This window comes from Alexandromys fortis, unplaced genomic scaffold (genome assembly GCF_014885135.2).
Source record: "Alexandromys fortis isolate MF-2015 unplaced genomic scaffold, M_Fortis_MF-2015_v1.1 scaffold_104, whole genome shotgun sequence".
NCBI lineage: Eukaryota > Metazoa > Chordata > Mammalia > Rodentia > Cricetidae > Alexandromys > Alexandromys fortis.
Window position 1 is genome coordinate 1,529,801 of NW_026068000.1, and position 27,431 is coordinate 1,557,231.

Below are 27,431 nucleotides of genomic sequence, written 5' to 3' on the forward strand. Positions count from 1 at the left end.
CCTGGCAGCTGGCTGATTAGGAAGAAATCAAAGCAAAGTAGCCATTCCCAAGGGCATGTCTTATCTGTGGAGATTACCATCTCTATCTGTTGAGTTCTCTGCCAGGGCTGCTGATTTCTTTAACAAATAAGAGAAGCCTAAAAGAAAAAATGGGGCACAGGGAACTCTGTGCCTTTTTTCTCATCTGAGAAATAGGAAGGTGGTTGTAGGTACTCTGTCCCACTGTGGACGGTCATGTCATGTTCAAGGCCAGAGTGGGCCACATTTGAAACTGCATTTGCAAGAGGCCTTCCCTGTGTTTTGGCAGGCCTGTTATCTCTTTCTGCCTGGGATTATTGACTGGTGGACAGACCCTTTTAGTACAGTGTCTGGTCTCTTTTCCTAAGGTGAGACTCCTTTATCTGGCTCACTGCTATCACAGTGGGGCTTTGCTGGTTATCAAGGCTTGTTTAATTACCCTCATTAGTAAATGTCCTTCATTGCCCTTTTGGCCAGCAAAGCTGCTTGCAGATCCTGGTATCACTTTCTGTGATCTCTGTGTGTAGTTCTTCTGTGTCAGCATCTCTAATAAAATCGGGAAGAGTGTACAATACAGGGCATTTCTCACGCCCCCTGGGTCCTTCCCCTTTGAACCGCGGGGTAATAACACACTACTCTTTAAGGCTTAAACCTTTTTATGGTAATTCTTCCATTAAAACCAATGTTTACTGAGTGTGGTTTATGTTGGCAGCATCTTTGATGTCCTCTTCAAATCTCCCTCACCCAAGTCACTGTTATCAGGTAGCAGCTTTATTCTTTACCTAAGGAAAAGCTGCCACATGGGTACCAATATAGTGTTTAAGCTGCTGTTATGATGGGTGTTAGAAATGAACCTGGATGGTTTGTGACTATGTTCTCCTTAGTCTCTCAGAACATAAGGCAGAGTAGACATTCAGTCTTGGAAAGTAGCAAAGTGGGATTGAATGTCCATTTGAGTACAGGGAGAGGAAAGGTTTCCATCCCTTGTTCCATCCTCCACACAGCTTCTGTTCATCCAGGCTACTAACGCATTGCCCTACATCCTGTGGCAGAATTCTTCTGAGGGCTGCCCCATCCTTGCTTTGGGCTTCAGAAACCTTCGGAGTCCTCTTCTCTCAGTTTTCATCGGGAACGGTTGTCATCTCACTCAGGACCACAATTGCTGCAGGCGTTCTCAATCTGCGAGAAAAGGTGATGCTGTTGATGATGAAGAACACTAATGACCGCTGCTCACCAGAACCCACCGACCCTGGAGGGTCGCCCCAATGAGCATGGCAGAGTTAGCTAGATCAGGTCACAACAGGATGTGGCTCTGATCAGAAGTACCAGATGTTCCCCCTTCCTCCCTACTGTTAATCTTATTGCTCAAGAATGACACCACTACCACAATTTAAAGCCAAATTTGATCAAGCTTTGTTTAAATGGTGGCCAGGAAGATGGACTCTGACCAGGAATACCTCTGGGTTTTTAGAAAATGGCCATGAGTCACGTTTTGCAATGACTTAGAAAGGCAAACTCACATTTCACCATATTTGCCATCTTGTCCAATCAGAGGCAAGCATGTATACATCCTGGTGAATTTCCTGCTTGTATACCTCCTGCTCACATGGGATCAAGTGCATCCTGTATAGTTGGACGAAACCTACTTGTTTAGGGGAGTGAAAACATATAACTTGTTATCTCCCATAACCCAAATAGCCTCAGCATTTCAGAAAATATCTGTTTTAGGGTAAGGAATTACAGGTTAGAGTCATTTTGTTTCATGAATCTCTTAGGCACAGTAATTAAGATTTAATTTATTTTTATTTATTTATTTATTTATTTAGTTAGTTAGTTAGTTAGTTAGTTAGTTTTTGAGACAAGGTTTCTCTGTAGCTTTGGAGTCTGTTTTGGAACTAGCTCTTGTAGCCCAGGTAGTCCTCGAACTCACAGAAATCCGCCTGCCTCTGCCTCCTGAGTGCTGGGATTAAATGCGCCACCATTGCCTGGCAGTAATTAAGATTTAAAATATAACTTTGGCTCTCACACACTGTCCCCTCCTAATTCTATGCCCTACAGAGTTTTGTTTGTTTGTTTGTTTTTTCTTAAATAACCTAATGAGTTGGTCAGTCTATCAGAGACCATATCTTTGGAAAAAAAAATTCATCCCTTCCCAACAACACTTTGAGTGTCCATAGCTCCTCAGTTAATCCCTTCCAGTTCCTTCTAGTTCCAACCTCACATTGGCTGGGTTGATCTTGACCAAAGCTGCTGTGAGTCCATGCTGTGAGACATGTCCAGAAGATACTGTTTGCTCCTTTTCTTCCCTACCTTTGGCTTGTAACAGTCTTTCTACCTCCTCTACAATGGTTGCTAGGTGTGTGTGTGTGTGTGTGTGTATGTGTTGTGATATAGACATCCAGTTTGTGGCTAAGCACAGTGAGTTTTTTTTCTCAGAAAGCATCTAATTCCAACCAACTCTGATGGCTTGAGGAACACCGCTGAAAGGTGGCTTTTCTCCCAAGTAAGGCATCAATTTATGCCATGCACTCATGGCTATGTTTTACTGAGTTTGAAGAATTCAAAACCATGGAAGAGGAAATCACATGAAATTCTTGTTTCTTGATCTTTTGTGTAAATTAGACAATCAAGAAATGCCCACACTCTTACAGGACCAACCTTTGAAAGCCAGATGTTTTTCTCTAAGCAAGATGAGCATGCTCTAGTAACTTTTCCATTTTCTCATTTGTACTGTAGTAGTTTTATTGGTGTATATCATTAGCCTGTACTATTCTGCAGACCCTGATTACATTATATTATATATTAATTACTGGGCTTTGGATAAAAAAAAAATTTCTATGAGAAGGCTGTATTATGTTCCAAATGCATAGGATAGCTTTCTCTATTGCCAATATTAGAAGAAGAAAGCCCACCAATAGATTCCCACAGCTTTATTACTGAAACTGTTTGCTTCTGTCATAGACACGATGACTTTACTGACTAGTGAAGCCTTGATAACATGTGTTATCTTAACAGTAACTGAGCATGGCTGTGAGCGTGTAAGGATTAGGGAAGAGTGTCTCACTCCTCATGGACTCTGTATGCTCACAGGACTGTCATTTTTTTTTCATGAGCCAGCCAGCATTATTAGCCTAACCACACATTTGCCGTCACTGATGGCATGCATATTGAAGGATGATTTGTATGAATTAAAGTTTAGGCTTACAAGTGGTGACTCTTCACTTATTTTCACAAATCCGTGGGAGGATTCTTTCTCCACATACCTGGGAAGAGTAGTAAATGAGTTTAGAGATAGCTGTGGGCTTTCACCAAAGCAGGTTAGGTACTTACATGTGGAAAACCTTTGACGTATCATCTGTGGTTCATTTTGACACCACCCATGACAGTTTGTGCGATCTGGCCTATCAGACATGGTGTGGGGATAGGCATCCCTGGACATAGAGGAGACGAAGCAGATACTGCTGCTCATGCAAATGAGATGAGCATCATACGCGAAGTGCACCATGAAGCTGGAGACCAGCTTTCCTTTTGAAAGAAAGCATTGGTCCTCTCCGTCAGACCCAGTCTTGTTAAGAATCGCATGTAATTTCAGGATACATGCAGGGAGTCGTGACGAACTTCCTTTAGTAACTCATGTCTCAAGATCCAGAAGTAATTATTCAATCTGCTGAGTTAGTACTGAGTAGATTCCCACTGTCCACAACAGCAGAATTTCATTCAGCAGACTTCATGGCCATGATCTTGGATCTGACTTTTAGGAAGAAGCATGTTAATTGTTAATCCTGTTATGATTCCTAACTAGATGACATCTAGAATTACTATGGAAACATATTTAAAGATTTCTTCCATATCCATTAAGTTGTTTCTAGATTGCATTGAGGAAAGAAAGTCCGCCATCTCATGGGATAGGGGTCTCAAACTGAATAAAAAGAAGAAAGTGCACTGAATGCCAACTTTCTTTGCTATCTGCTTCCTGACTGTGGATGCAGTGTGGCCAACTGTTGCGTGCACCTGCCCATGATGATTCAGCTGAGGACCAGCTTTCTTAGCTCTCTGCTCCCTGATTGTGGATGCAGTGTGGCCAACTGTTGCGTGCACCTGCCCATGATGGTTCAGCTGAGGACCAGCTTTCTTAGCTCTCTGCTCCCTGACTGTGGACGCAGTGTGGCCAACTGTTGCATTCACCTGCCCATGAGGGCACATTTAGCTTTGAGCTGAAATAAACTTTTCTTTATGTTGCTTTCGTTAGCTGTTTTGTCCCAATAACAAGAGAACCAGTGACTCCAAGAGCTTCATTTCTCCTCTCCTCACCCCACCATGTTGCACTTTGAACTACAGGATAACAGACAGCAGTGCTTTGGCAGCTGGCCTTCTGCTTCTTGGTGTGCCATGTGGCCAACCTGTCTAACTTTACCCCTCAGGAAGCATCTCAAGGCCCCTTGTCTTGAAAATCCAAGCTGATTTGTGTGTCTGTGCGCTGTGCCCTGCCAGCCTTCAGGTCTTCCTCTATGCAGAGCCTCTGCACCCAGTCCTAACAGTGAACCTGGCTCTGTAAGAGCAGAGACTTCTCATAGTTATTGTTTATTCCCATCATCTTGACATTTGGCCCCTGGCGGCACTCACAGAATGTAGTTTTCCTCTTTACTCAGTGGCCAGCCTAGTGTGAAATTATACCAGGAAGACATGTTGAACACCCTAGTAATTTTTCTTTCATCACATGAGATCCTGATACCTGCTTATATAAACTGCTGTTACTACTTGCCTGTTCCGTGTCTGTCCCTGTGTGTTGCTTGTCTGCCTATGAAGTAGGCAGTGCAGCTGCATCCAGTTTTAGACCTGGGCCTGTGATACTTGCTCTTAATCGCTGTTCTGGAGATCCAGTCCACTAATGTTCGTGTGAATGTGCCTGTGTATGATCGGCAAGACTCTTGACTTAGCTGTGACATGCTTGGTAGCCACTGTTAGTTTTTAGAGAAAGTCAAGGAAAGATCCAATCAAATGTTTAAGTATGACTTGCAAAATTGAGTACATACACAAAGTTAAAAACCAGCAACTCAATCTCATCAACCAAATTATTAAAAACATGAGGTCTGAATAAACAGTTTGGATAAGAACTAAAATCTGGAATCCAGGCATGTTGCCTAGACAGAGGAATGGGGCACAGATACAACAGAAAAAAAAAACCCTTGGAACCTATCTAGGCCCTGTATCTGCTGTGCCAGGGTTCTCTGTGGGCAACCAGGCCTGACCATCTAGCTGAACTAGTGTGTTATTTAGCCATGGTGTATTTGGTCCCTTGAAGTCATTATCTTACAAAATCTTTCTGTATCCTAAGCAAACTACCAGATGGCAGGATCTGGACATGACTGTGAGGACCACCTTCTGCATCTTTATGGTTGGCTAAGCTCCCTCCTAACAAGGCTCCAAGTCATCCATCCGTGGATACCCACCTGCAAGTGCTAGCGCATGTCAGTTATTTTAAAAGCAGAACTGAGTTCACAGGAGGAGAGTTTCATCAGAACATTGTTAGTCCCTTTTGCCCTGCTGTTCACAGCATGCCCATGGCCAGGTACACATTCCTGGGCTAGGGACAGTGTGGGATATGACTGGACAGTGCACACTCATATACTTCTGTTCATTTAATATGATATATATATGTACTTCGCATGCTTCTTCCCTTTTTGTTACTGTCATTTCATGTGAATGAACACAGGGTTTTGTGTAGTCAGTTTAATATATCTTTTCTGGCTAATCATAAGTATACTATTTTAGACTCGGGGAAAGGAAATGTATCAGTATTTTAGTAATAGAAAATAATAATTTGAATGTCAGATAAATGTCAGTATTTGTCTGAAAAAGAAAGGAGGAGAGGAAGAGGAGAGCAGAAGAGGAGGACAAAGGACTAATACCATATGTTGCTAAAATTTCTAGATCAGAGTGTGGCCAGCATGCGGCTCCACCCACTGCTGGTTCTGATTCATAAAGACTTTTTGGAGCACAGCCAAGAGCTAAGTCCCTCTGTTTCTATCATATACCCACTACAACAGCAGCAGAGCAGAGGTGTTAGAGGAGAGTGTGCCCAGCCATCCTGAAATACTTACTGTCTGGCCTTTTATGGATAGTTCAATGACTAATAAAACTTACTGTAGACTTGTGGTTAACCTCTCAATCCCTCTCTCTCCCCTCTCTCCCTCTTTCCCTCTCTTTCTTCCTCCCTTCCTCCGTCTCCCCCCTACAAAGTTTGAATCTGAGTATTAAGTTCCGTTGTCATCTACTCTAGTCACATATTTAAGCTGTAACAGAGCCAGCATCTAAACAAAAGCACTGATACTAGGGTTGATATGTTGAAATGACTTTATGTGTAAATTCATCTTGAAGCATAGTCTTTCTTAAGATATTCCATGATCGTACATAGAAAGGAGGGAAGGATTTCAAGTCTGTCTCCCCACATGGCCATCCAATACTGCTCTTTCTTTAACTGTTTTTATGTTTCTCCAAGGCTGAGAATAGGTTACTTTGACCTTTGTCTTAGTGATGATATTTTTTTTAATTTTTTTTTTTTGGTTTTTCGAGACAGGGTTTCTCTGTGGCTTTGGAGCCTGTCCTGGAACTAGCTCTGTAGACCAGGCTGGTCTCGAACTCACAGAGATCCGCCTGCCTCTGCCTCCCGAGTGCTGGGATTAAAGGCGTGTGCCACCACCGCCTGGCTTATTTTTTTTATTTTTTTGTAAGAAGTTGTAGGTTGGGGTGAAGAGATAGAGGAGAAGACAGTTTTAATGACAATACTTACTCCTCAAGAGAGATAAGACTTAGAGGGTAAGAAGTGATTTATTTCTGTAAGTCTGTGACCAAATATCAAAGAAGAATGGGAAATTACATGCATTTGTAGAAAATTAGTTTTTCAAATTTAAGAAACACCTTTATAAAGAGCATTAAACTAGATGATAGATGAGAGCCAAGTAGCAGGCCTATCATGCTAACACTTGAGAGGTGGAGGGTAAGGGTTATGAGTTCAAAGCCAGTGTCAAATACAAATTAAATTAGTTTAAGACCAGTGAGGGTCTACCTGAAACCCAGTCTCACGCATGCATGCATGCATACATACACACATATACACATGCATGCGTACATACATGCATACATACATACATATATACACACACATGATCTATGACGTCAATATCAACACTTGTGATTCAAGAGAAAGTGTGTTCTGAGTTCAGTTGACATAAGTTGTACATTTGCTTCACTCCTCTCTCCCCCAAAATATGCCAGATTTCACTATTAGAGACAGTTTGTGACAAAATTTCACCAAAGCCATTTCTGCCACAAAATCATGATTGGTGCTTTAAAGAAAGAAGCATCATCTCATTAAAAATCCTGGAAACACACAATACCTCACAAGCTGCCAGGATAGTGTGTGCAACAACCAAAGAAAAGGGAGTAGTGAATGGATTCCCTTAAAGTGGGGCCTTAGTTGCTCCCCGTGAGGAATGCCGGACTGGCTCCAGTGAGATGGGAGTGAACAGGAAAGACTGCCTTTCCAGTTTGCTGAGTTGTTTATCTCTAGTAGGTTTGCAGCTCAACTCAGAAAAAGGCTTTAGCAAAGCTTTGGTGTGGGGAGACCTAAGAAGCAATGGGCTCTCCTCAGTAGATGGTGTCCATCCTAACTGCTTTGCTAGGAAAGATCAGCTCTTATATCCTCTACATAAGGACTGCACAGGAGTCAGATACTGCATAGTGATCCGTTAACACCTTCGGACTGTTTCAATTCTTTTAATACTGGGTACTGCGAGGGGTAGAAGGATCAAGGTTTATTTACTCTCCCTTTCCTTTCCACATTGGTCTGAAGATTTCTTCAACCATGCTATGGTCAACTTCTCTTCAGTTTGGGAATTGCAGTTTTTTACCTTGACATTTGCTTTATTTTTCATAGTCTCTTGATACTGAAACAAACTGTTTACTTTGTCTGTCATTTGAAGGTACCTTGTCTGTCTGTCCTACCCTCCTAAAGCCAGTTTGTCTGGCCATGCTGAACCTACTTTGTCTGTCCTACCATCTTGAAACTACTTTGCTCTAATTAAAAACAAAACAAACAAACAAGCAAAAACATGTTTTCTTTGGTAAGAGGCCTGGCCTAGGATAGGGCAAAATTCTTCACTGAGCAAGTGGCCTGATCTTGGAAAATTTCCAACTTCTCTATAGGCATACCCTTGTGGGAACTAAGAGCTTTATCTGTGTGTTAGGGATGGGATATGTGCATGAACATGTTTGTATGTAAGTATATTTTTACGTGTGTGTAGAGGTCAGATATTAGCATCCCGTGTCTTCCTAGATCTCTTTTCATGAGTTTTGAGATGAGGATGCTCAGTAAATCAAGAATTCACTAATTCCACTAGACTCATTGGCCACTAAGTCTCAGCCATCCTCCTGTCTCCACCTCTCAGCACTGGAATTCCAGGCAGCATTGCTCTGCCCAACATTTTATGGAGTTCTGGGGAGGGAAACTCCGTCCGTCTGCTTGCTTGGCAACACTGTACTTGCTGAGTGTTCCCCCGCCTCCGAGTTTTATTCTTGCTGTTGGTCAGAGAGGACTGTGACCTTCGTCCAACATGAGCCTACTGAGCTTCAGTAATCAATGGGATCCGAGCAAAAGCACCACTCAAAAGTTTCTGTTCGCTTATATGAGATGCCATATGGGAACAACCTAATATGATTTCTCACAGATCACGGGATGAAGGGTGACTTCCTTCTTTCATCTTCTTAGAGCTAAAAACAGCATTTGGCAGTCAGTAGGTGCTCCTGCGTCTCAGTGGAATATGCCAGATGAATGTTTCCATCACCTCCTCAAAGAGGCTAAATTCTATACATTCTTTTGAAATTTCCTTCCCTAAAATAATTGTCTGAAAGCCTGAAATTTTTATATATTCTGTTGTTGTGTTTTGTTTTGTTTTATTTTATTAGCACAACCAAATGCCTCAAGGTAGATTTGTGCTGGTATCATTTGAATCAACTGTAAATCGTTACAAGTCAGTGGAATTTTAACAACAAAAGCCAGAACCATAGCCTCAGCTGTTAACCTCCCACTAGCTCTCCCAAAATTAAATCCCCCTTAAAGCGTTCTAAATCTTAAGAAAGAAAGGTTTAGTTCTTTAATGCAAATATTAATATTTCACAAATAGTACAAAAGCCCCAACTCCACGCCTACTTTTAATGATTCTTGTCAATTAACATGCATCCCAAAGATGAGTTGAAATACAGTTTTGTTTGACTTCCATTTGAAAATCAAATTTCTTTTAGAAGTTCACATTGTAAAACTTGACAGTCATAAGGCAAGTGTCAGAGCCATTCAGCCTCCAGAGTTCTGGGATCTAGATAAAGATCGCTTGCTCTTTACAGTCCGCATGGCTTAAACCACGGACCCCAAAGACCTGCATTGAATTCTGGGTCTCTCTAATTCTCACTTTAATTCTTATCCTACATGTTGTAATTTTTGTGTTTAAAGAAAGCATGATGGGATTGTAAAGATATATAATTTAGGGAATTCATATAGTGTGAGCTTTTATCGAAATGTCTAAAATTGAACCCTCAGGGCAGGACTTTTGCCATACGACACAGAACAACATCAAGAGCAAAGCCTGTCCCTTGACCTCCTCCCCCCCTCCCCCGCAGACCCTGCCACGTGCTCCCTGCCACCAGATGCTGATAGTTTGCTTTCTCTCTAGAGCAGAGGAAGCCAACACAAAGACACTCTTAAGTCTCCCTTTAGCCCAGCTTCTAGCTTGCTGTACATCAATGGCTTTCTGATTCTCTTTGATCCCATTATAACTGAGCAACTTACCAGGTTTCTATCATCATGGGGAGATAAATCACCCTGGCACTGTTCTCAGGAATGGGCCTGGGGTCCTGTCCTTCACTGATGTGAATTACTGCCAAGGACTGTAATGTGATTCAAGGCGCATCTCTTGAATCAGCTGTTCTTTTGATAGCTGGCATGAACATCATCACTGCAATTATATCAACACTTGCTTCCAGCCAACACTTGGTTTAGACCTGGACAAAACGGGGTGTGTGTGTGTGTGTGTGTGTGTGTGTGTGTGTGTGTGCTATGTGTGCACATGCTGAGATAAGCGGACGATCTTGCAAGTCCTGCTCTTATCCCTTTGAGACAGTTTTGTTTTTCACTGAACATGAAGCTCAACAGGAAACCAACCAGTCCCATCAATCCTCCTGTCTCTGCCTGCACCTACACCAGCCCTTAGGTGACAGCTTCTTACAGTCATTTGTTTGGGTGCTGGTTATCTGAACTCAGGTCCTCATGCTTGCACAGTAAATGTTCTCACCCACTGAGCCATCTCCTCAACTCGCCTCTCTGATTTTTGCAGAAGCAGGCCAGAGCTTCAAATAACTCTGCAGACTAATAACATGCTGTATGTGTATGTAGCTGTGCTTTGGTGGGTGATGATGGCCAGGATACAGTGCTGCTAAGGAAGTAGCTGCTGTCACCTGCAATGTGTCACCCTGTAAGGATGGGAACTTTCCCTCCTGTATAGAGCTTTCAGTGTTCTTGTCAGAAGTGTGTCTAAATGTTGGCAGGACATCGGATGTTTTTTAAATGGTGCTAGCCAGTTGAAATGTGCTTGTATTTGCGACCTGAGGATACAGTGAACATTGTTGGGATGTCAGGATAGCGGGCTCTGTCCAGTGGGAAAATATCAGGCTTATTAAACCGTCAGGCTTACTTAGTGTGGTATAGAAAAGAAACCCTTTGGGCTTCATCAGTGTTCTCTTGCTCGTGAAGAGACATCACGAGCACGGCAACTTTAGAAAAGAAAACATTTCATTGGGAGCTTGCTTACAGTTTTAGAGGTTTAGTCCATGGTGGGGAGCATGGCACGGTTCATGGTGGCTATGCAGGCAGACATGGTGTAGGAGGAGCCCAGACTTCTAAATCCAGACCTGCAGGCACCAGAAAGAGTGAGACACTGGGCCTGGCTTGAGCATTGAAACCCCAAAGCCCACCTCCAATGAGTGACATGCACCCTCCAATGAGGTCACACCTTTCAGTGCTACTCCCTACTGGCTAACTCCCCAAATCTGCGAGCCTATGGGGGCCGTTCTTAATTAAAGTGTCACGCCCTCTGCTTTCTCACTGCTGTCACCGTGAGGTTTCACAAGGCACATCCAAGAGCATCAAGGAGTGTTTCATCTGATAAAGACAGCCCTTAAACATAAGATTACCCTGTTTTCTGTAATTAAGACTTCCTAATAGAGTGATTTCACGCTGAGGATAGAAGCATTTGTTAGCTAGCAGTACCCTTCCCACTTGGCTTCCCTTTCCAGGACAAGTTTCATTAGAGGAGTCCCTCTCCTCACTGGTCTCTCCTGTAATCACTTCTTCCTGTGAAAGTATTTAAAATTTTTCGAAATAAATCCCTCTTTATACCGCTTTAAAGATTTTTCTCAAGTTATGTCACTTTAGGCCTCTAAGACACGCTACAGCTTCTAAAGCCTCTAAGGTTGAAACTGGAGCACATGTCTGTTCAAGCTACTCTCCTCGGTTGTTTATGGAGACCTAACTCTTCTACCCTTCCCCTGTCCGTACTGCTGGTTCTCCTTCCTCAGCAATGTCTCTCTGGCCCACATGTAGGTCCAGGTTCAAACCTAAAGCCAGTTGTCCAAATCGGGGCTTCTCAGCACTAGTGGTATTCAGAGTTTGTGCCCTTCCTGGCTTGCCCTTTGTGCCCCTTTCTGGCTTGCCCTTCTCTGTAGACCACATGGCACATCCTGGTCCGGGTGGCTTTTCCATCCACCTACGTTAGGGCCATTACACACCAGGCTGCATCAAACTAGGTAAATAATTACTCAGAGGGAGTAAAGTTGTAACAAGTGCTTCTCCACCAGCCCAGTGTTATAATAAAACCCGACACATTAAAGACAGGCGCCATGGTTTTAATTCCCATGCTGACCTACTAATCATGTGGCTTTGAACAAGCTACTCAGCTCGCTTAGAATCTCTCAGTCAACCATGATCTAGAAAAGAAGCAATGAAGCGTTCTTCACAGGCTGGTTAAGAATTAGAGAGGCGAGCCGGACGGTGGTGGCACACAACTTTAATCCCAGTACTTGGGACGCAGAGGCAGGCAGATATCTGTGAGTTTGAGGCCAGCCTAGTCTACAAGAGCTAGTTCCACGACAGACTCCAAAGCTACAGAGAAGCCCTGTCTCGAAAAACTAAACTGGCAGAGTGGCAGGCACACTGTGAATATGAGGTTTTCTCGACTTCCTTTAGTGTCCCTGAAACTTGAGTTGTCCTCCTGCTTTCCTTTCTTTGTCCAGACCATCTATGTGGCTCATCTCTCTTTAAAACCATTCTTGTAGCTTGGGCTTGACTCACTGTCGTAGGCTGTGAAAGGAGCCAGGCTGTGGCGTCTAACACATCCACAGTCCAAGCCTGTTTTGTGTGCTAGTGTCTCCAGGACCATGGGTGGGTGACTTGGGTTCATTGCCACTCCACATCTTCCTATCTTAAAGGGAGATGATAAAATGTGTTAAAAAGATTAAATGAGCAGACATATGTACAGCACCTGGCACACGGCCAGACATAGTCACTGTTTGAGTTCTGAATAAATCAGACCCACGGTGGAGAAACCTCGAAAGCATTTAAGCTGAGTTTAGACAGAGCAATGCAGGCTGAACCGAGAGGAATGCTAGGAAGTTGGTGTTTTCTGAGAATATCAAAGTTGAATGGTTACGCACTTTGGGGACGCTCAGGACTTGCCGTTTTGTAGCAACAGAATGTAGACCAGTGGTTCTCACCCTTCCTAATGCTGTGACCCATTAACACAGCTCCGCCTGTTGTGGTGACCCCCAACCATAAAAGTACTACTTTGTTACTACTCCGTAACTGTAATTTTGCCACTGTTAAGACATGTAATGTAAATATCTGATATGCAGGATACCTGATATATGACTCCCAAAGGGTCATGAACACTGAAGTAGAGGTTTGAAAAATACAGCATTTGCCCAAACTGGAATTGGATTTGGTTTCAATGTATAGTTGTTTTCCTTGTGTACTCCTGTCCATGTGGCTGGTGAGCTAACTGTAAGTAGTTGGGAGAGCCCAGGCTATGCCCAAAGGACCCTTTTCACACCATCATTCTGCCTCTCTGCAAAAGCACAGGCTGTTTTTCCAGAACATTCCACAGGACTACATGGAGAGAAATCCAGGCTCATCCTGGCCCAGCAGGCCTAGATCAAACTGTTTATCTAAAGGGAAGATAGGAAAATACTTTGGTTCTGTGGGCTACAGAGAGTCACCAGGGCTTATTTTTCTTGTTTGATATTTTAAGTAACTCTTTGAAAATTTGAAGGCCATTCTTAACTAAAACTAGAGCGCAATTAAGACTGGTCCGCAGACCATAATTTATGGCTGAGAAATTCAAGACTCTGGAAGGAAGGGAGGGATGGAAGGTTGGGTTTCAACCTCGATGCACCAGTGCCTTCCTCAGAGGGCAGAGACGTGCAGCCCAGTACTTGCGTGTGATGTTGGAGACGTGGACGCTTTGCTGCCACAGGGCAGGCTGCAGTTGGATTCTTCGTCATGTTGTAGTGAGACCTCGTCACTGCTGTTTCCCATTGGGAGCTGATGAGGAGCGCTCGAAAACAGATGGAGCACAGACTGCAGAAATGGAAAACACAGAAGAAAGAGCTGTGTGAAAGAAATATTTAATCATAACATGAAAAACTCCTAGTGGCAACTTTTCCATTATGTTAAATTGCACCTCATTTCCATGCGTCCCGAGGATGTGTTTAGAAACAAAGGTTGTAATCTTCCTGCTTGGTGTTCATCTCCCGTGCTTTCTGCTTCCCTCCCTTGCAGGACTACGACCTGAGCCAGCTCCAGCAGCCAGACACTGTAGAGCCTGACGCCATCAAGCCCGTGGGAATCAGACGGCTAGACGAGAGGCCCATCCATGCCGAGCCACAGTATCCAGTCCGCTCTGCAGCCCCACACCCTGGGGACATTGGGGACTTCATTAATGAGGTGCAGAGACTCGCTTTCTTTTGTAAAATTTAATTTCATTAACACATTAACATATATTAGCTATATGGAATCAGGTTCTTTATGGTAATTTATGCACATGTATAATGTGTATTACTTGTTTACCCCATTACATCGCTTGACACCACACACCCCCCACTCCCACTGATTCCCCTCCTCTTCCCAACTAGTTCTCCTTCTACTTTTTTGTCTTTCTTTGTGGTGACCCCAAGTGTTTAATTAGGGTTAGGTGCATGAGCGTGAATTAGGGGTTATGTGTAGGAGCATTAGCAACTGCCCAGTAACTACACTATTGAAGAAAATTACTTTCTTGTAGGACATTTTATTGTATGCTTAAGATTAGGTCCCTGTGAGATGCACATTTGGGACACAGCTATTGAATATTAATTCATTAAAATATCATTTTTGATTGTATGTTTATATGAAAAGAAATATGACTTCGGTGACAGGGAACAAGCTTTTTAAATGTACGTACAGATGTACATGTATGTGCAGGTGTACATGGGAACCTACATTCATGTGTTTTTGGAGACTAGAGGACAGCCTGGGGAACATTCCATAGGCACTATTGAATCTCTCATGAGCCTGGAACTCACCCTGTAGACTAGACTGGCTGACTGTCAAGCTTCAAGGACATCTACCTGTTTCCACCTCCCCAGTGCTGGGCTAATAAACACTACTCGGCACACAGACGAACTTTTTTTCACATAGATGCTGAGGATCAAACAGGTCCTGAAGCTTGCAGAGGAGGCACATTATAGACTGAGCTGTCTTCCCAGCACCCTCAATGGTTTCAGTCAGCCCAAAAGGGAGGCATCGGCCAACATCCTGCACTGTAAAATGATGTGATCATACGTTAGGCGCAGCCTATAGACAACAAACAGACCAGTACTGTCCTGCGTTCTAACTTCCTGTATTAGCCTTAATAAACAAACAGGAGTTCTCTTTGCCTTTTTCTATACTGATGAGAATTCACTACCTCCTCATCAACTCATCAAATGACAGTTGGAAGAGTGGCTAAATTAAATACCATGTGACTTGAACACTGGCCTTGTAGAGGGGACTTAAAAGCCTCTGTGTGAGGGAGCTAATTCTCTGCTGGATGCAGCAGACACAATTTCACTTTGAGAATTCTCCGTCATTCTTTTATTCATTGCTCCCAAGAGTCCTCCTATGGCTGATACTAAAGTTTTGACAGAGAATGGCTTGTGCTTCTTCTTTTTAGATACTAGCCAGAATTTTATTGTTCATATAAGATAGTGATAGTTAACGATACTGGCTGAATATATAGCAGGAGCTGTGGTCTCCGCTCAGATGCTGGCCACTCCAAAGTCAACATTGGTCCCTATACATCACAGCGTGCAAGGTGTCCATTGCATGTGGCTTTGATCATGGAGCAGGCTTGATGAGTCACTAGCAAGCTTTCTGTTGGCTGCGAACCAGCTCCCAAATCATGAAGTGGAGACAGTATTAGTTAAGAATGCTGGGCTTTATCATGTGCTTGTTCCACTAGCTCTTATAACTTAAACTAACCTGTTTCTCTTGATCTACGTTTTGCCTTGGGCATTTTTACCTTTATTCTGTATGTCCTACTCCTTGTCTGGCTGGCTGGTGGCTGCCTGACTGACTTGCTGGTCCCCCGTGTCTCCCTAGTTCTTTCTCCTTCTCTCTCTTTTGGTCCCAGATTCCTTCTCCTCCTTATTCTCTCTGCTCATCAGGCCTACCTATCCCTCCTCTGCCTAGCCCCTGGCCATCAGCTTTTAATTTCATCCAGTTTGGTACCTTAGGCAGGCAAACAACACATTTATACATAATTAAACAAATGTAGACAAAACAGATGTAGCACATCTTCACCTAGTTAAGGCAATATTCCACAACATGAGCCTCTTGTTTCCTGGGCTTTATTGACATAATATATAAATGTTAGCAGTCTACTGTAAAGTTTCATATATACTAGGTTTAGAAATAGGGGCTGGCAATTTTGATGAGTGGATAAAGGCACATCCCACCATCTGATGATCTGCATTTGATCCCGGGGACCCACGTGGATCACAAGTGTGCTCTCGAGTCCACATGGACACAGTGGCATACACGTGAGCACACACGTGCATGCGTGCGCGCGCACACACTCACACACACACACAAACTAAATAACGTGTAAGAATAATTATTTAACAAAGTTTCAAAGCAGAGTTGGAGTATTTCTCAGCGTCTGTGACTTTCCATTGCTGTCTGTTCCTAATGAAAAGAGGCTGCTTTCCAAACATGTTGGTTTCTGTTGAGAAAGTAATGGGTTAATTTGTGGCAGATGTCTATTAAGACCATATAGAAGGGAAGAGAGGAAGAGAGGAAAGCTACTATCTCCTCTTTTTCTGTAATCTGTGTTCCGACTTGCCCTGTTCTTACGCAGATTTGCTTAGAGACAGTTGCAGGAGCTTATGAATAACATCAGAGATTTTTATTTATGTAAGAGTACCCAATGGACTTGTGTCTGTATTTGTTGTATATTGTTCTGGAAAAAAAACATTGAATTATCCTCTTGGTTACTGCGTTTTAAGATATAATGAATTTTAGAACTACAGGTGTGAGAACTATATTTTCTTGCAATTAAGAGTTTTGATGAGTGGAATTCAAACCTTAGGAGCTTCTGCAGGGCCCTGTGGTGCAGTTCACTGTGGGAGTCAGTTCCAGCTCTAATATTCTTCTCTTAGAAATAAAAATCAAGCCCTAAGTGCAGTTATAAGGCTAATCATGGTCTGATTTCTGCAATTTCCTTCATTCCCCAAGTTCTTCTTAAACTGCAATCCTAAGGTACTTGCAGTCCCCAAAGGATGGCCCTTTTAAACAGGAAAAGCTCATGCTTTCTCGATCTGCAAGTTTTCTGTAGCCATAAGGATGCAGTGCAAACATCTCGTCTCTGAAACTGTCCTTGAGATGTCTGGACACCAAGTGATGCTTCTCCTGACACAATCCTCCCCAGCCGCCTGGACTGTGACTGTAAATATTCTCTCTGCCATTGGAGAGTGTGAATGTCGATATCCTCTCTTCCATTTGAGGGTGCAACTGTCAATATTTTCGTCTCTCACCTGGGTATATGGGTTTTCTAGAGCAAGGGCTATTTCTTGCTCTGTGTGGCTGCTCTGCGGCATTCAGTACTTTAGATGTATTAAGTGTATTTTCATTTACAGTCTTGTCAATGTGTTGGTGGGGACATGACTCCATCCACCTTCAGTCGAGGAGCCTCTGTTCAATAGTGAAGTTATGCTTACAATGCACAGACAGCCCCTCGTGCCAGGGTTATACTTGTCCCAATCTCATCCCCGGTCCCTCACCAGCCTGCATATTGCAGAGCATTGAACAGTGACTTTATCTGTGCCTTGTACCCCTGGCTTGTAATTGGATTCTGTTCTTCCAGACTCAAACTCACCTTTCCTTGCCATGCCAGAAAGGATCAGTACACAGAGCAGACAGGTGCTGTCCAGTGTCACCCAATCCTACTTACCTGGGGCTTACCCCCAGTATTAGAAACCAGCTGTGGTTCCATTCATCCTCTGAGGTCTTCTGTGGCCAAGGAGATGGGTCCTTATTCCTGGGTGTGGCTGGATGGGGTAGAGCAGATACTTTGGTTAGTGAAGGAATAAAAAGATCAATGACACTTCTAGTCATTTTCAAAATAGCAGCAAATCCATGAAGCTGAGCATTATCTCAACATACAGGAATTAGAAAGGAGACCACAAACAAGCCTTGACGTGTCCGAGGGCCAGGGAGGTGAATGTAGCTGTAGCATGCGCAAAGCCCTGGGTTCAATCCTCAGCGTCTCGTGAACTGTCTGTGGAGGCATACACCTACAGTCCCAGCGCTCAGCAGAGGCGGGAGCATCAGTTCAAGGTCATTCTTGTGTACATAATGGTTTCCACGTCAGCCTTAGTTAGCTAAAGGACACCTTGTCTTTAAAAAAACAAAACAGTGGCAACAAATAGTCCTACAATTAGAGGCAGGAGGAAGTCCAAGCAGATCAAGCAGATCCAAGCAGGTTATGATAGTTGATTATGTGGGCAAAAGAAAAGGGATTAATACTCTCTAGAAGTCACACAATCCTCAGAAGCACCAGGCAGATTCTTCCATCCCAGGGAACCATTAAGACTTGCTCAATATCTTTCATTAACTTGGCAAACAAAAATAAATACATGTATTTTGAAACATTTGAAGGCACCTGGAAAGAACTCCAGTACACTTTGTGAAAACATTGCAAATACATACAAATTTATTTATCTCCAGGTCTTATTTGATTTAGCAGAAGACCAAATGTTCCAAAGGAAGAATAATATAGCAGTGATTATAATTGGAGCGCTTTTATAGATATAAGGAATAGGGACGCTCCCAAGAACATTCTCCAACTTGTTTATTTAAATAATGAATGAGCGTCGCTGTGAATTTCACAAGTGAACTCATTTCTAGTCAAGCAGGTAGAGTAGAGCAAGACACCTGTTTTTGGATTTTAGTTAGAATTTCATTCTGTTTGCCTTTTTAAGCATGACCTTCAGAAGGTGAAAATAGTGAAATAAATTCATTTAATCTCAGCTCCTTAGTAGATATTAGCATATCTCCAATAACTGCATTAATCTCACATGCCCTTATCTGAGAGGAATTAAAATCATGTGTGCCCTTCTGTGAGAGGACTGACTTCTGCCTTAACATTGCTTACAACATCCGGAAGGGCTTTGCAGGAGAATTGGTTGGAGCTACTAAAGCTTAGACTGCTTCTTTCTCTTGTTACTTGCATTTACTTTGTCAGCTTTAAAGCGCTTCATCCTTTCACTGCAAGAGGACTGCGGGGCTTGTCTGAGTTCAAATCCGGCTCACCTCTCAGAACTGGAACTTTGTGCAAGTTTGAGGCCCTTGACGTTTATCTCTGGGTTTCCAATTGTCTTTTTTGTAAGCCGGAAATAAAATTGAACCTTCTTTTGAGGTTGTAGTGGAATCTTAATAAGGTGGCATGTGTGGATGCGGTGTGATGGCACACACCTTTAATCTCAGCACTCAGGAGGCAGACAGAAGCAGATCTCTGAGTTCGAGGCCAGCCTGGTCTACAGAACAAGTTCCAGGACAACCAGAGCTACACAGAGAAACCCTGTCTCAAAAAAACAAAACAACAGCAACAACAAATAGACAGCACATGTAAAATGCTTGGCATAGTATGTGTCTCTGTATTGTTAGAAATGCAGTAACGATTATTTCAGACAATTTTTTATTAATAAAAGATTCTCAATGGTCTTTTAATTGAAATGAAAAATTAAATTCTCTTTTTATAAAAATAATAGCATCTTAAACTCCTTATAACCAAATAGGATACTAATGTTAGCTTTGATATATAATATAAAATGGTATATTAGTATGTCAACCTATATTAGTCCGGAGCATTAGGGAAACAATCTCTTGTAGAAGGGAATCCGGAACTCAGACATTGTCCTGACCAGCAGGATGTGATTGCAAAATAGCCTTGGCAGGAAGGGGCCTCACACTCTGAGGTGATTCAAACAAGGTGAGACAAGAGGTGACTGGAACAACCACAGGTGTGACTCCCATAGCTGGGGGGGGGGGGGGGGGAGCTCAGCAGCAAAAGCAGCATTTGCAGTGGGCTAATGCCTGAATGAGTGGGTGGGTGGAGGGATGGATGGATGCGTGGGCGGGTGGATGGATGGTTGGATGGATGAGTGGATAGATGATTGGTATATTAATCATAAAAATATGTTGAAACATTACAATCACATTGCAGCTAGAAAGAAATGAATATGTAAATAGAAGCTGTGCACAAGGGTTTGGAGAACTGGTGCTTAATTCAGTTGTGAGTGCTCAGTTTGAGGCTAGGGCAAACCGGGTCGTATAGGGTTTCTCCATAAAGCTTTGTACCCAGCCGTTAGTCAGGCTTGGCAAAGCACCATCTTATTCTTCTATCTCAGCTTCTCTCTTCTATTATTTACTTAAACTGTTAATCAATTTTAAGTTTAATTTTCTTAAATAAAGGCAATTGCTTTTATTTCCAGTAGGTGCCTCTGCACCTCTGTTGAAGACTGTCTTTCACACCCCGGGTGAACCTGTCCCTTAGGTATGCCTCCAAAAGCATGTTGAAGGCTTTGCCTACAGGGAGTGATACCACATTTGTGAGAGACCCACAGTCATCCCAGGAAAGGAGCTGGAGTTCTGAGATGAGAAGAACAGCGAGATGTCCCTGTCGCTCTGCTGCAGGCAGGACATGGGGAGCCGAGGCAAAGCTATGACACAAAGACTACAGAAGCCAATGTCAGGAGATCAGTGGCTCTTTCTCCTTCCATCCCTCTTGTGTTCCTCTCTGCAGAGTGCCTTTATAGTTCCCATCAAAGTCAGTCTCCACCCCAAAAGCTTAGGGTCCAAAGTCTATAAATACAAGCTCACCAAGAAGTAGCCACAGCTTATACTCTGCAAAGGACCTGAGACTGAAAAAAAACTGATACAGCACCCAGATAAATTTATCTTAGAGTTCCAGATCTGATCCATGAGAGGAGAACCAAGGAGCCAAGCGTACTTTTCTGCATCGAGTCAGGCCTGGAGAAACACGTGGTTGGTTTGTAAATTTAGTAACAGTCCTTCATACGTCAAGTGACAGGGTCCATATCCAAGAATAAAGGAATCCAGGAGACTGCTCCCTCAGATTTATTCTGCAGTCTTTGACCACAGGGCTATAATTGCCAGTTTCTCAGCTTGCCTATGATCCTTTGAGTAAGTACCTCATTCCGAAATGGTTCAATCTCTTCTGAAGTGCAAACCAATCCTATGCATGTAACAGGGGCTCAAAGTTCCTGACCCCTACCTGGAAAGAGCTTCCCCAAGAATTCCTCCAGATCAGTGATGTCACCCTTCGTGACGCTATGCCCTACTATACACAGCAGACTCACTAAGCATGCCATGGCCTTAACTCCTCTGTAAGAGCAAACAAAGCAAATTCAAACTATCACGGTGGTCAGAAGACCAACAAGAAATACACATTTCTTCATATTTTTAAGATTAAAGGATATTTCTAAGGCTCTCAGAACCAGATATTTAAGCATTAGACTGATCTTAAGGATTACTGAATGAAATGTGTTAAGGCATTTGCTGAAGATTCTCAGAGTCTTCCGCATACCAGTGCGGACCAGAGAGTTGCAGCATGAGTCACTTGGACACAGAGGTCTGTGTCATCACTTTTCGACCCCACAATCAGATGTCCTTGAAGCGCTGCCACCCTGCCGTTGACTCTTTTAAGATAGGGTATATATATCACAGAGTGGCCTTGAACTCTTTGAACTGGTTTTGCAGCCATTCCAAGAATAACCTTAAACATCCCATCGTACTACCTCTTTCTGTGGGGTGCTATGATTACAAGTGGGCACCCCAATGCCTAGTTAAGACAGACTTGGGAAACAAGCACAGTGCTTCTTCCATGCTGGGCAACACGCTACCAATTGTGCGGCATCCCCAACTCATCTCTTCAGAAAAGAATCTTAGAATTGTTCTTAGGAAGTCCTTTGTACTAGGAATTTCCATGAAGCTTGTTGATTTTTCCTTCCAGGGTCTATTTCATGTGTAAACCAAAACTAGATGGTGCTGAACTAAAAGATTCATTTAGTAACTCTAACTGTAGTTAGTCAATTTTGTAGGAAAAGGGGGGATACGAGGCGATAGTAAGTGACTGTGAGCCCCAAGAGGGCAGTCACTGAATCTACCTTGCTCACATCCAGGTCCCCAAAGCATTAGAGTCACAGAAACCCAAACCGTGTGTCTTGCGTTGACAACACAAAGTGAATGAAGGTGAATTCTTTGGCTTTTCAAGAGCTGGGGCTGCAGTAACTAACAGCTATTGCTAGCTTGTGGCAGTGATGGCTGCAATTCTTGCACAAGTTCCAAGCCCATTGGTGGCTTTCTTTCCTTAGTCACGCATAGTTTTCATTGCAAACTCTGGGGAAAGTAAACCTGCACATGTAACAGACTGCCCTCCTGGCTGACCAGACAAAGGACTGTCAGCAGCACCTCAGAACCCTTCAAGTGACCTCTCTTCTTCCTGCTCCTCACAGCGCTGGCCACAACCAAGCTGGACAGCTGGATGACCTCTAAAGTGGCCCCTGTGGCATCTTGGGTGTGTGCTCCCCTGGGGATCACTGAGGACAGCAACCCTCTCTGCCACAGAAAGGAGACACAGGGATCCTGAGAGAGTGTGGGTTGTAGTTCTCAGTCTTAGAACTGCACTGTAGCTTTTTCTAAAAATAAGAGAGGTATAGTCTCGTCCAGAATTAGTTTTGTTTTACATATTGAAGTGGTTTGCTGAAGACTTTTAAAATTTTCTTTAGCAGCCCTTTCTGGGGTAGAAGTAGTATAACATGATATGGGGAAAAGTTGGGCCTAATTATAAATGGTTAGGGTTGTTGGTAAGAAATTCTTGGCTGTGGGAGAGTTGGGAGGCTCTGGCTCTGGGTTTTTTTGATGGGAGTCTAGCAGCTGCTGTTTTATTTCTTAAAATAACTTCTCTTAACTTTTGCTTCAAATGTCAATGCAGGATTTTCTCTTTTCTTTAAAACTAACCATTAAAATATTGAGTGGTACTCATTGTGTTTTCTGTGACCAACACTGGTGAACACTTGAACCCCATGTCTCTTTTGATCTTCACCTTGTTACAGTCTCACATGAGTCCATAGTGGGGGCTCAAGGAGAATGCTGGTGAAAGTTGAGGTGTTGGCTCTGGTCTGATCTCAGAAACACTACAGCATACTGACTCTGATCTTAACTTTCCTGATTCTTCTTTGTTCCTTATTGGTAAACTTGTAACAACTGAACTTGCTTATTTACAAAAAAAAAAATTTTTTTTTCAAAGTTTCATTTCTGGTTGTTGTGGCAAAATAGCCTGACAGAAGCATTTCAAGGAAGAAAGGACCTCTTCGGGCTCACAGTTGAAGGCCTTCACCAGGAGAAGAAAGGGAACACAGGGTGGTCCACCACAGTCAGTCAGTCAGCAGAGAAAGGACCAAGTGCATGCTCCTCAGGTCCCTCCCTCTCTATTTATACAGTCCAGGATTCCTGTGAGGGAATGGTGCCACCCACAGCAGACATGTCCTCCACCTCAGTTACTGTAACCAGATCATCTCCCCACATGCCCAGAGGATCATCATCTTCCAGTTGACTGTTAACTCCCGATCACACATTCATAAGTTAATATGTACTCAGAAAACATGGAAATATTTAAAGATTGATCTCTCGAGGAAGAAAGTCTATGACAAGTCTCCTCATCTTAGGTGCCTACCAGCTTCTGCTGAGCCAGAGCTGTAGGCAAACAGTAATTGCTTGAAAACAACTGTTCTTGCCGTGTTGTGTGCATCAGAATGGAACTGAGAAAATCCCGACCGCCTGAGGCTGGTTTCTCTTTTTAATGTTTTTTGGTGCATAATTAACAATTAGCTGTAGATACTTTAACTGCATACTTAAAAGCACCTGATTTCAAGAGTTAAGAATGTGGATTCTAATTGCTTCCTCATTTTTGTGTTCTTTATTTTTAACACACACACACACACACACACACACATATATATATAGTTTTAGATTGACAAAATTTCTTCTCCTCCCTAATATTTATATTATGTACAAGTATCAAGTCATAGGTTTTCCACGGCCTATGAAATCTAGAAGTCACCCTACTTTTTATTGAAAAAATATCCTAATTTTCTTTATATGTAATCATTGTATGTGGGAGTGCCTTACTTAAGACAGTTCATACAAGTCTATGTTATGTATTGGGCATATTGCTTCCATACCCCTCAGCCACACCCTTTTCACTCTCTCCTTGCCCATTGGTCTTTGTCCTTCTACACTGACTAACTTCTACCTTCATACCATGAATGTGTTTGTGTGTAAAAACACACACACCGCACAGTTTTGTATACATGCACGAAGTCTAAAAACCACAAATTACAGAAAATACTCACTTGTCTTTCTGAGACTGCCTTATTTTCTGTGACTATTGCCAGGCGGATGATCTACTATGCTAGAAACAGCATACTTAGAATCTGCCCTATCTTTTCACACTGTATCAATTAACTCCACATTTTATGTTCCTCTTAAAAAAGGTGCTTTAATGTGACTCTCTGTGTAATGTAGTAACGCGTCTGGCCTTCCTTCACTTATCCATCAATAGCCTTCCAAAATTAGGTCAATGTCACTTCCTTGGTGAATTCAGAGTCTTTGTGGTAATCTCAGTTTTCATTTCTTTTTTTCAATTTCCTGACATTTGCCTAGATTCCATAGTTCTGATATTTATCATGAGCTTTCTGGTATATTCATGCCTTATAAAATACATTGTAAGCAGATAGTGGGCCATGGACCACTTGGTTCTCCTATATATGTCTTCTTTGATGCACATATAGTTTGTATTCAATATCCCCTTCCGCCCCCACCCCTCACTCTCTGTTTTGGGAGACAGTGTTTCTCTGTATAGCACTGTTTGTCCTGAAACTAGCTGTGTAGACAAAGATCTTAAGATCTTAAATTCACGGAGATCTGCCTGCCCCTGCTTCCCGATTGTTGAGATTAACGGTGTGCGTTACCGCTGCCCAGCTGTATTCAAGTTAACTGGCAAAAATCCCTCTCCGAGTTCTTGTATCACAAGGACCTTTGTATTTCTTTCATAGTCCCTGATCTACTAGTAAGTTAAATGATTCTTTCCAAAAAGCTCTTATCCCATGGATTTTCAATCACATTTATTACATCTTATCCCAAGGAAAGTATTGTTCATGTTCAGTGATTTGATGATTTTGTTGTTTTCATAGTAATTACCCTGTTAAAATTTAGGTTACAGTTTGGTAAATCCTTTTTTTTTGGCCTAGCCATTGGTCTCCATATATCATCCTCTCTTAAGAGCTGCAAACGAATGACCCCTTTTTTTCCATTTGTCAAATATATTCCCCAACCAGTCGCCACCCCTTTCTTTTGTCATGGCTACCCTTAAGATTGTTTCCTTGAAAAAGAGAATTGTCTGACTTAGAGGACCTTTTTTTTTTTTTTTTTTCTTTTCTGTGTGCTCAAATTGCTGTGATCTTACCAATGGAAACCTTTGAGCAAGCTGTGATCCCCAAAGGTCTCTTAGGTGACCTTGTGCCCTGTCAGTCGGTATCCTCTTGTAATTCCTTCCTCTCTCTCTCCTAACCTAGGGCCTTAAAGCTGCTGACAACGACCCCACAGCTCCGCCATATGACTCCCTCTTGGTCTTCGACTATGAGGGCAGCGGCTCCACGGCCGGCTCCTTGAGCTCCCTCAACTCCTCCAGTAGCGGTGGGGACCAGGACTATGACTACCTGAATGACTGGGGACCCCGCTTCAAGAAGCTGGCCGACATGTACGGCGGCGGTGACGACTGAATGGCAGGACGGACTTGGCTTTTGGACAAGTATGAACAGTTTCACCTGATATTCCCAAAAAGCATACAGAAGCTAGGCTTTAACTCTAGTCCACTAGCACCGTGCTTGCTGGAGGCTTTGGCGTAGGCTGCGAACCAGTTTGGGCTCCCAGGGAATATCAGTGATCCGATACTGTCTGGAAAACACCGAGCTCAGCTACACTTGAATTTTACAGTACAGAAGCACTGGGATTTTATGTGCCTTTTTGTACCTTTTTCAGATTGGAATTAGTTTTCTGTTTAAGGCTTTAATGGTACTGATTTCTGAAACAATAAGGAAAAGACAAAATATTTTGAGGCGGGAGCAGCAAGGTAAATGCGACATGCTTCAACACACTTTTGTTACAATGCGTTTGCTTTTGTTAAGATGCAGAATGAGACAAACAGATTAAAAAAATTAACTCATGGAGTGATTTTGTTACCTGGGGTGGGGGGGAAGACCATGAGATAGGAAAAATGTACATTACTTCTAGTTTTAGACTTTAGATTTTTTTTTTCACTAAAATCTTAAAACTTACGCAGCTGGTTGCAGATAAAGGGAGTTTTCATATCACCGATTTGTAGCAAAATTGAATTTTTTCATAAACTAGAATATTAGACACATTTTGGTCTTAATCCATGTACACCTTTTTATTTCCTGTATTTTTTCCACCTCGCTGTAAAAATGGTGTGTGTACATAATGTTTTATCAGCATAGACTATGGAGGAGTGCAGAGAACTCAGAACATGTGTATGTATTATTTGGACTTTGGATTCAGGTTTTTTGCATGTTAATATCTTTCGTTATGGATAAAGTATTTACAAAACAAAGTGACATTTGATTCAACTGTTGAGCTGTAGTTAGAATACTCAATTTTTAATTTTTAATTTTTTTAATTTTTATTATTTTCTTTTTTTTGTTTTGTTTTGTTCAGGGGAGGGATAAAAGTTCTTAGCACAAATGTTTTACATAATTTGTACCAAAAAAATTACACACAAAAATGGAAGGAAAAGATAAAAGGGGTGGCCTGGTACTGGCAGCACTAGCAAGTGTGTGTTTTTAAAAAACAAAACAAAACAAAACAAAAAATGAATAAAAAGAGAAAAAAGAAAAAAAAGCTTTTAAACTGGAAAGACCCTGACGACGGCTTTGCGTCTGTGTTGTGTACCAGATTATAAACAATACACCTCTGACCCCAGCGTTCTGAATAAAATGCTGACTTTGGATCTGGTGGCTGGTTTGAACCTTTTCTTTCTCCCAGAGCTGCTTTGAGTGTGGCAGAAACCCCAAGAATCAGGGGGTCCCTGGGAGTGGGAGCAGCATTGCAAAATCATGTGTTCCTTCTCAGTTCCTTCCTCCGGAAATGCCTGGAGTGTCTGCATAGAAGACAGACACTGATTGACTGGAAAGGAACCTAGTGGCCATGGCATAAACACAACTACATGAATTTCATTGAGCACGTGAAATTGCTAGCTCACCTTTTGTTGGCACCCAAGCTGTTGGTTACACTGAAGTGGGTAGAGGGTGTGGCCTTGGGAACAGCAGTGGACACCTGCTGAGTCTCTCACCCTCCCTGGAGCCACTGTTCTTTGTTCTTAGCGAAGGATGCTCAGGATTGGCTCCTGACTTTAATTCAACCTCTTCTTTAGTTGGGTGTGTTACAGTGAGGGACAGAGACGATCAGCCATGCTAAGTTTTATAAAACTGTTCATATCTCTTAACTATGGTTCATAAGTGGGTTGTGTGAGAATTGAAAGAATCCTCACTATTTTCCTGTCTGCCTTCATGGTCATAGCACTACGTAATTCTTACACTGTAGACTTCAGAAAACACATACAACACACCTCCTCTACATAACTGCTCTGCTTTTCTTAACCTGAAAGTTATTGTATACACACAGTAAAATGGGCTCTTGG

General features: G+C 42.6%; 1 protein-coding gene across 1 annotated transcript in view; it reads left to right on the plus strand.

The window, feature by feature from the left end:
- Positions 1-26,746, plus strand: part of Cdh2 (cadherin 2) — a 226,473-nt gene extending 199,727 nt beyond the window's left edge. Inside the window, exons 15-16 of the mRNA XM_050160672.1 lie at positions 13,901-14,065; positions 25,291-26,746. Coding sequence (XP_050016629.1) covers positions 13,901-14,065; positions 25,291-25,497 — 372 coding nt within the window. The 3' untranslated portion in view covers positions 25,498-26,746. The remainder of the gene's footprint in view (positions 1-13,900; positions 14,066-25,290) is intronic.
- Positions 26,747-27,431: the final 685 nt, after the last annotated feature.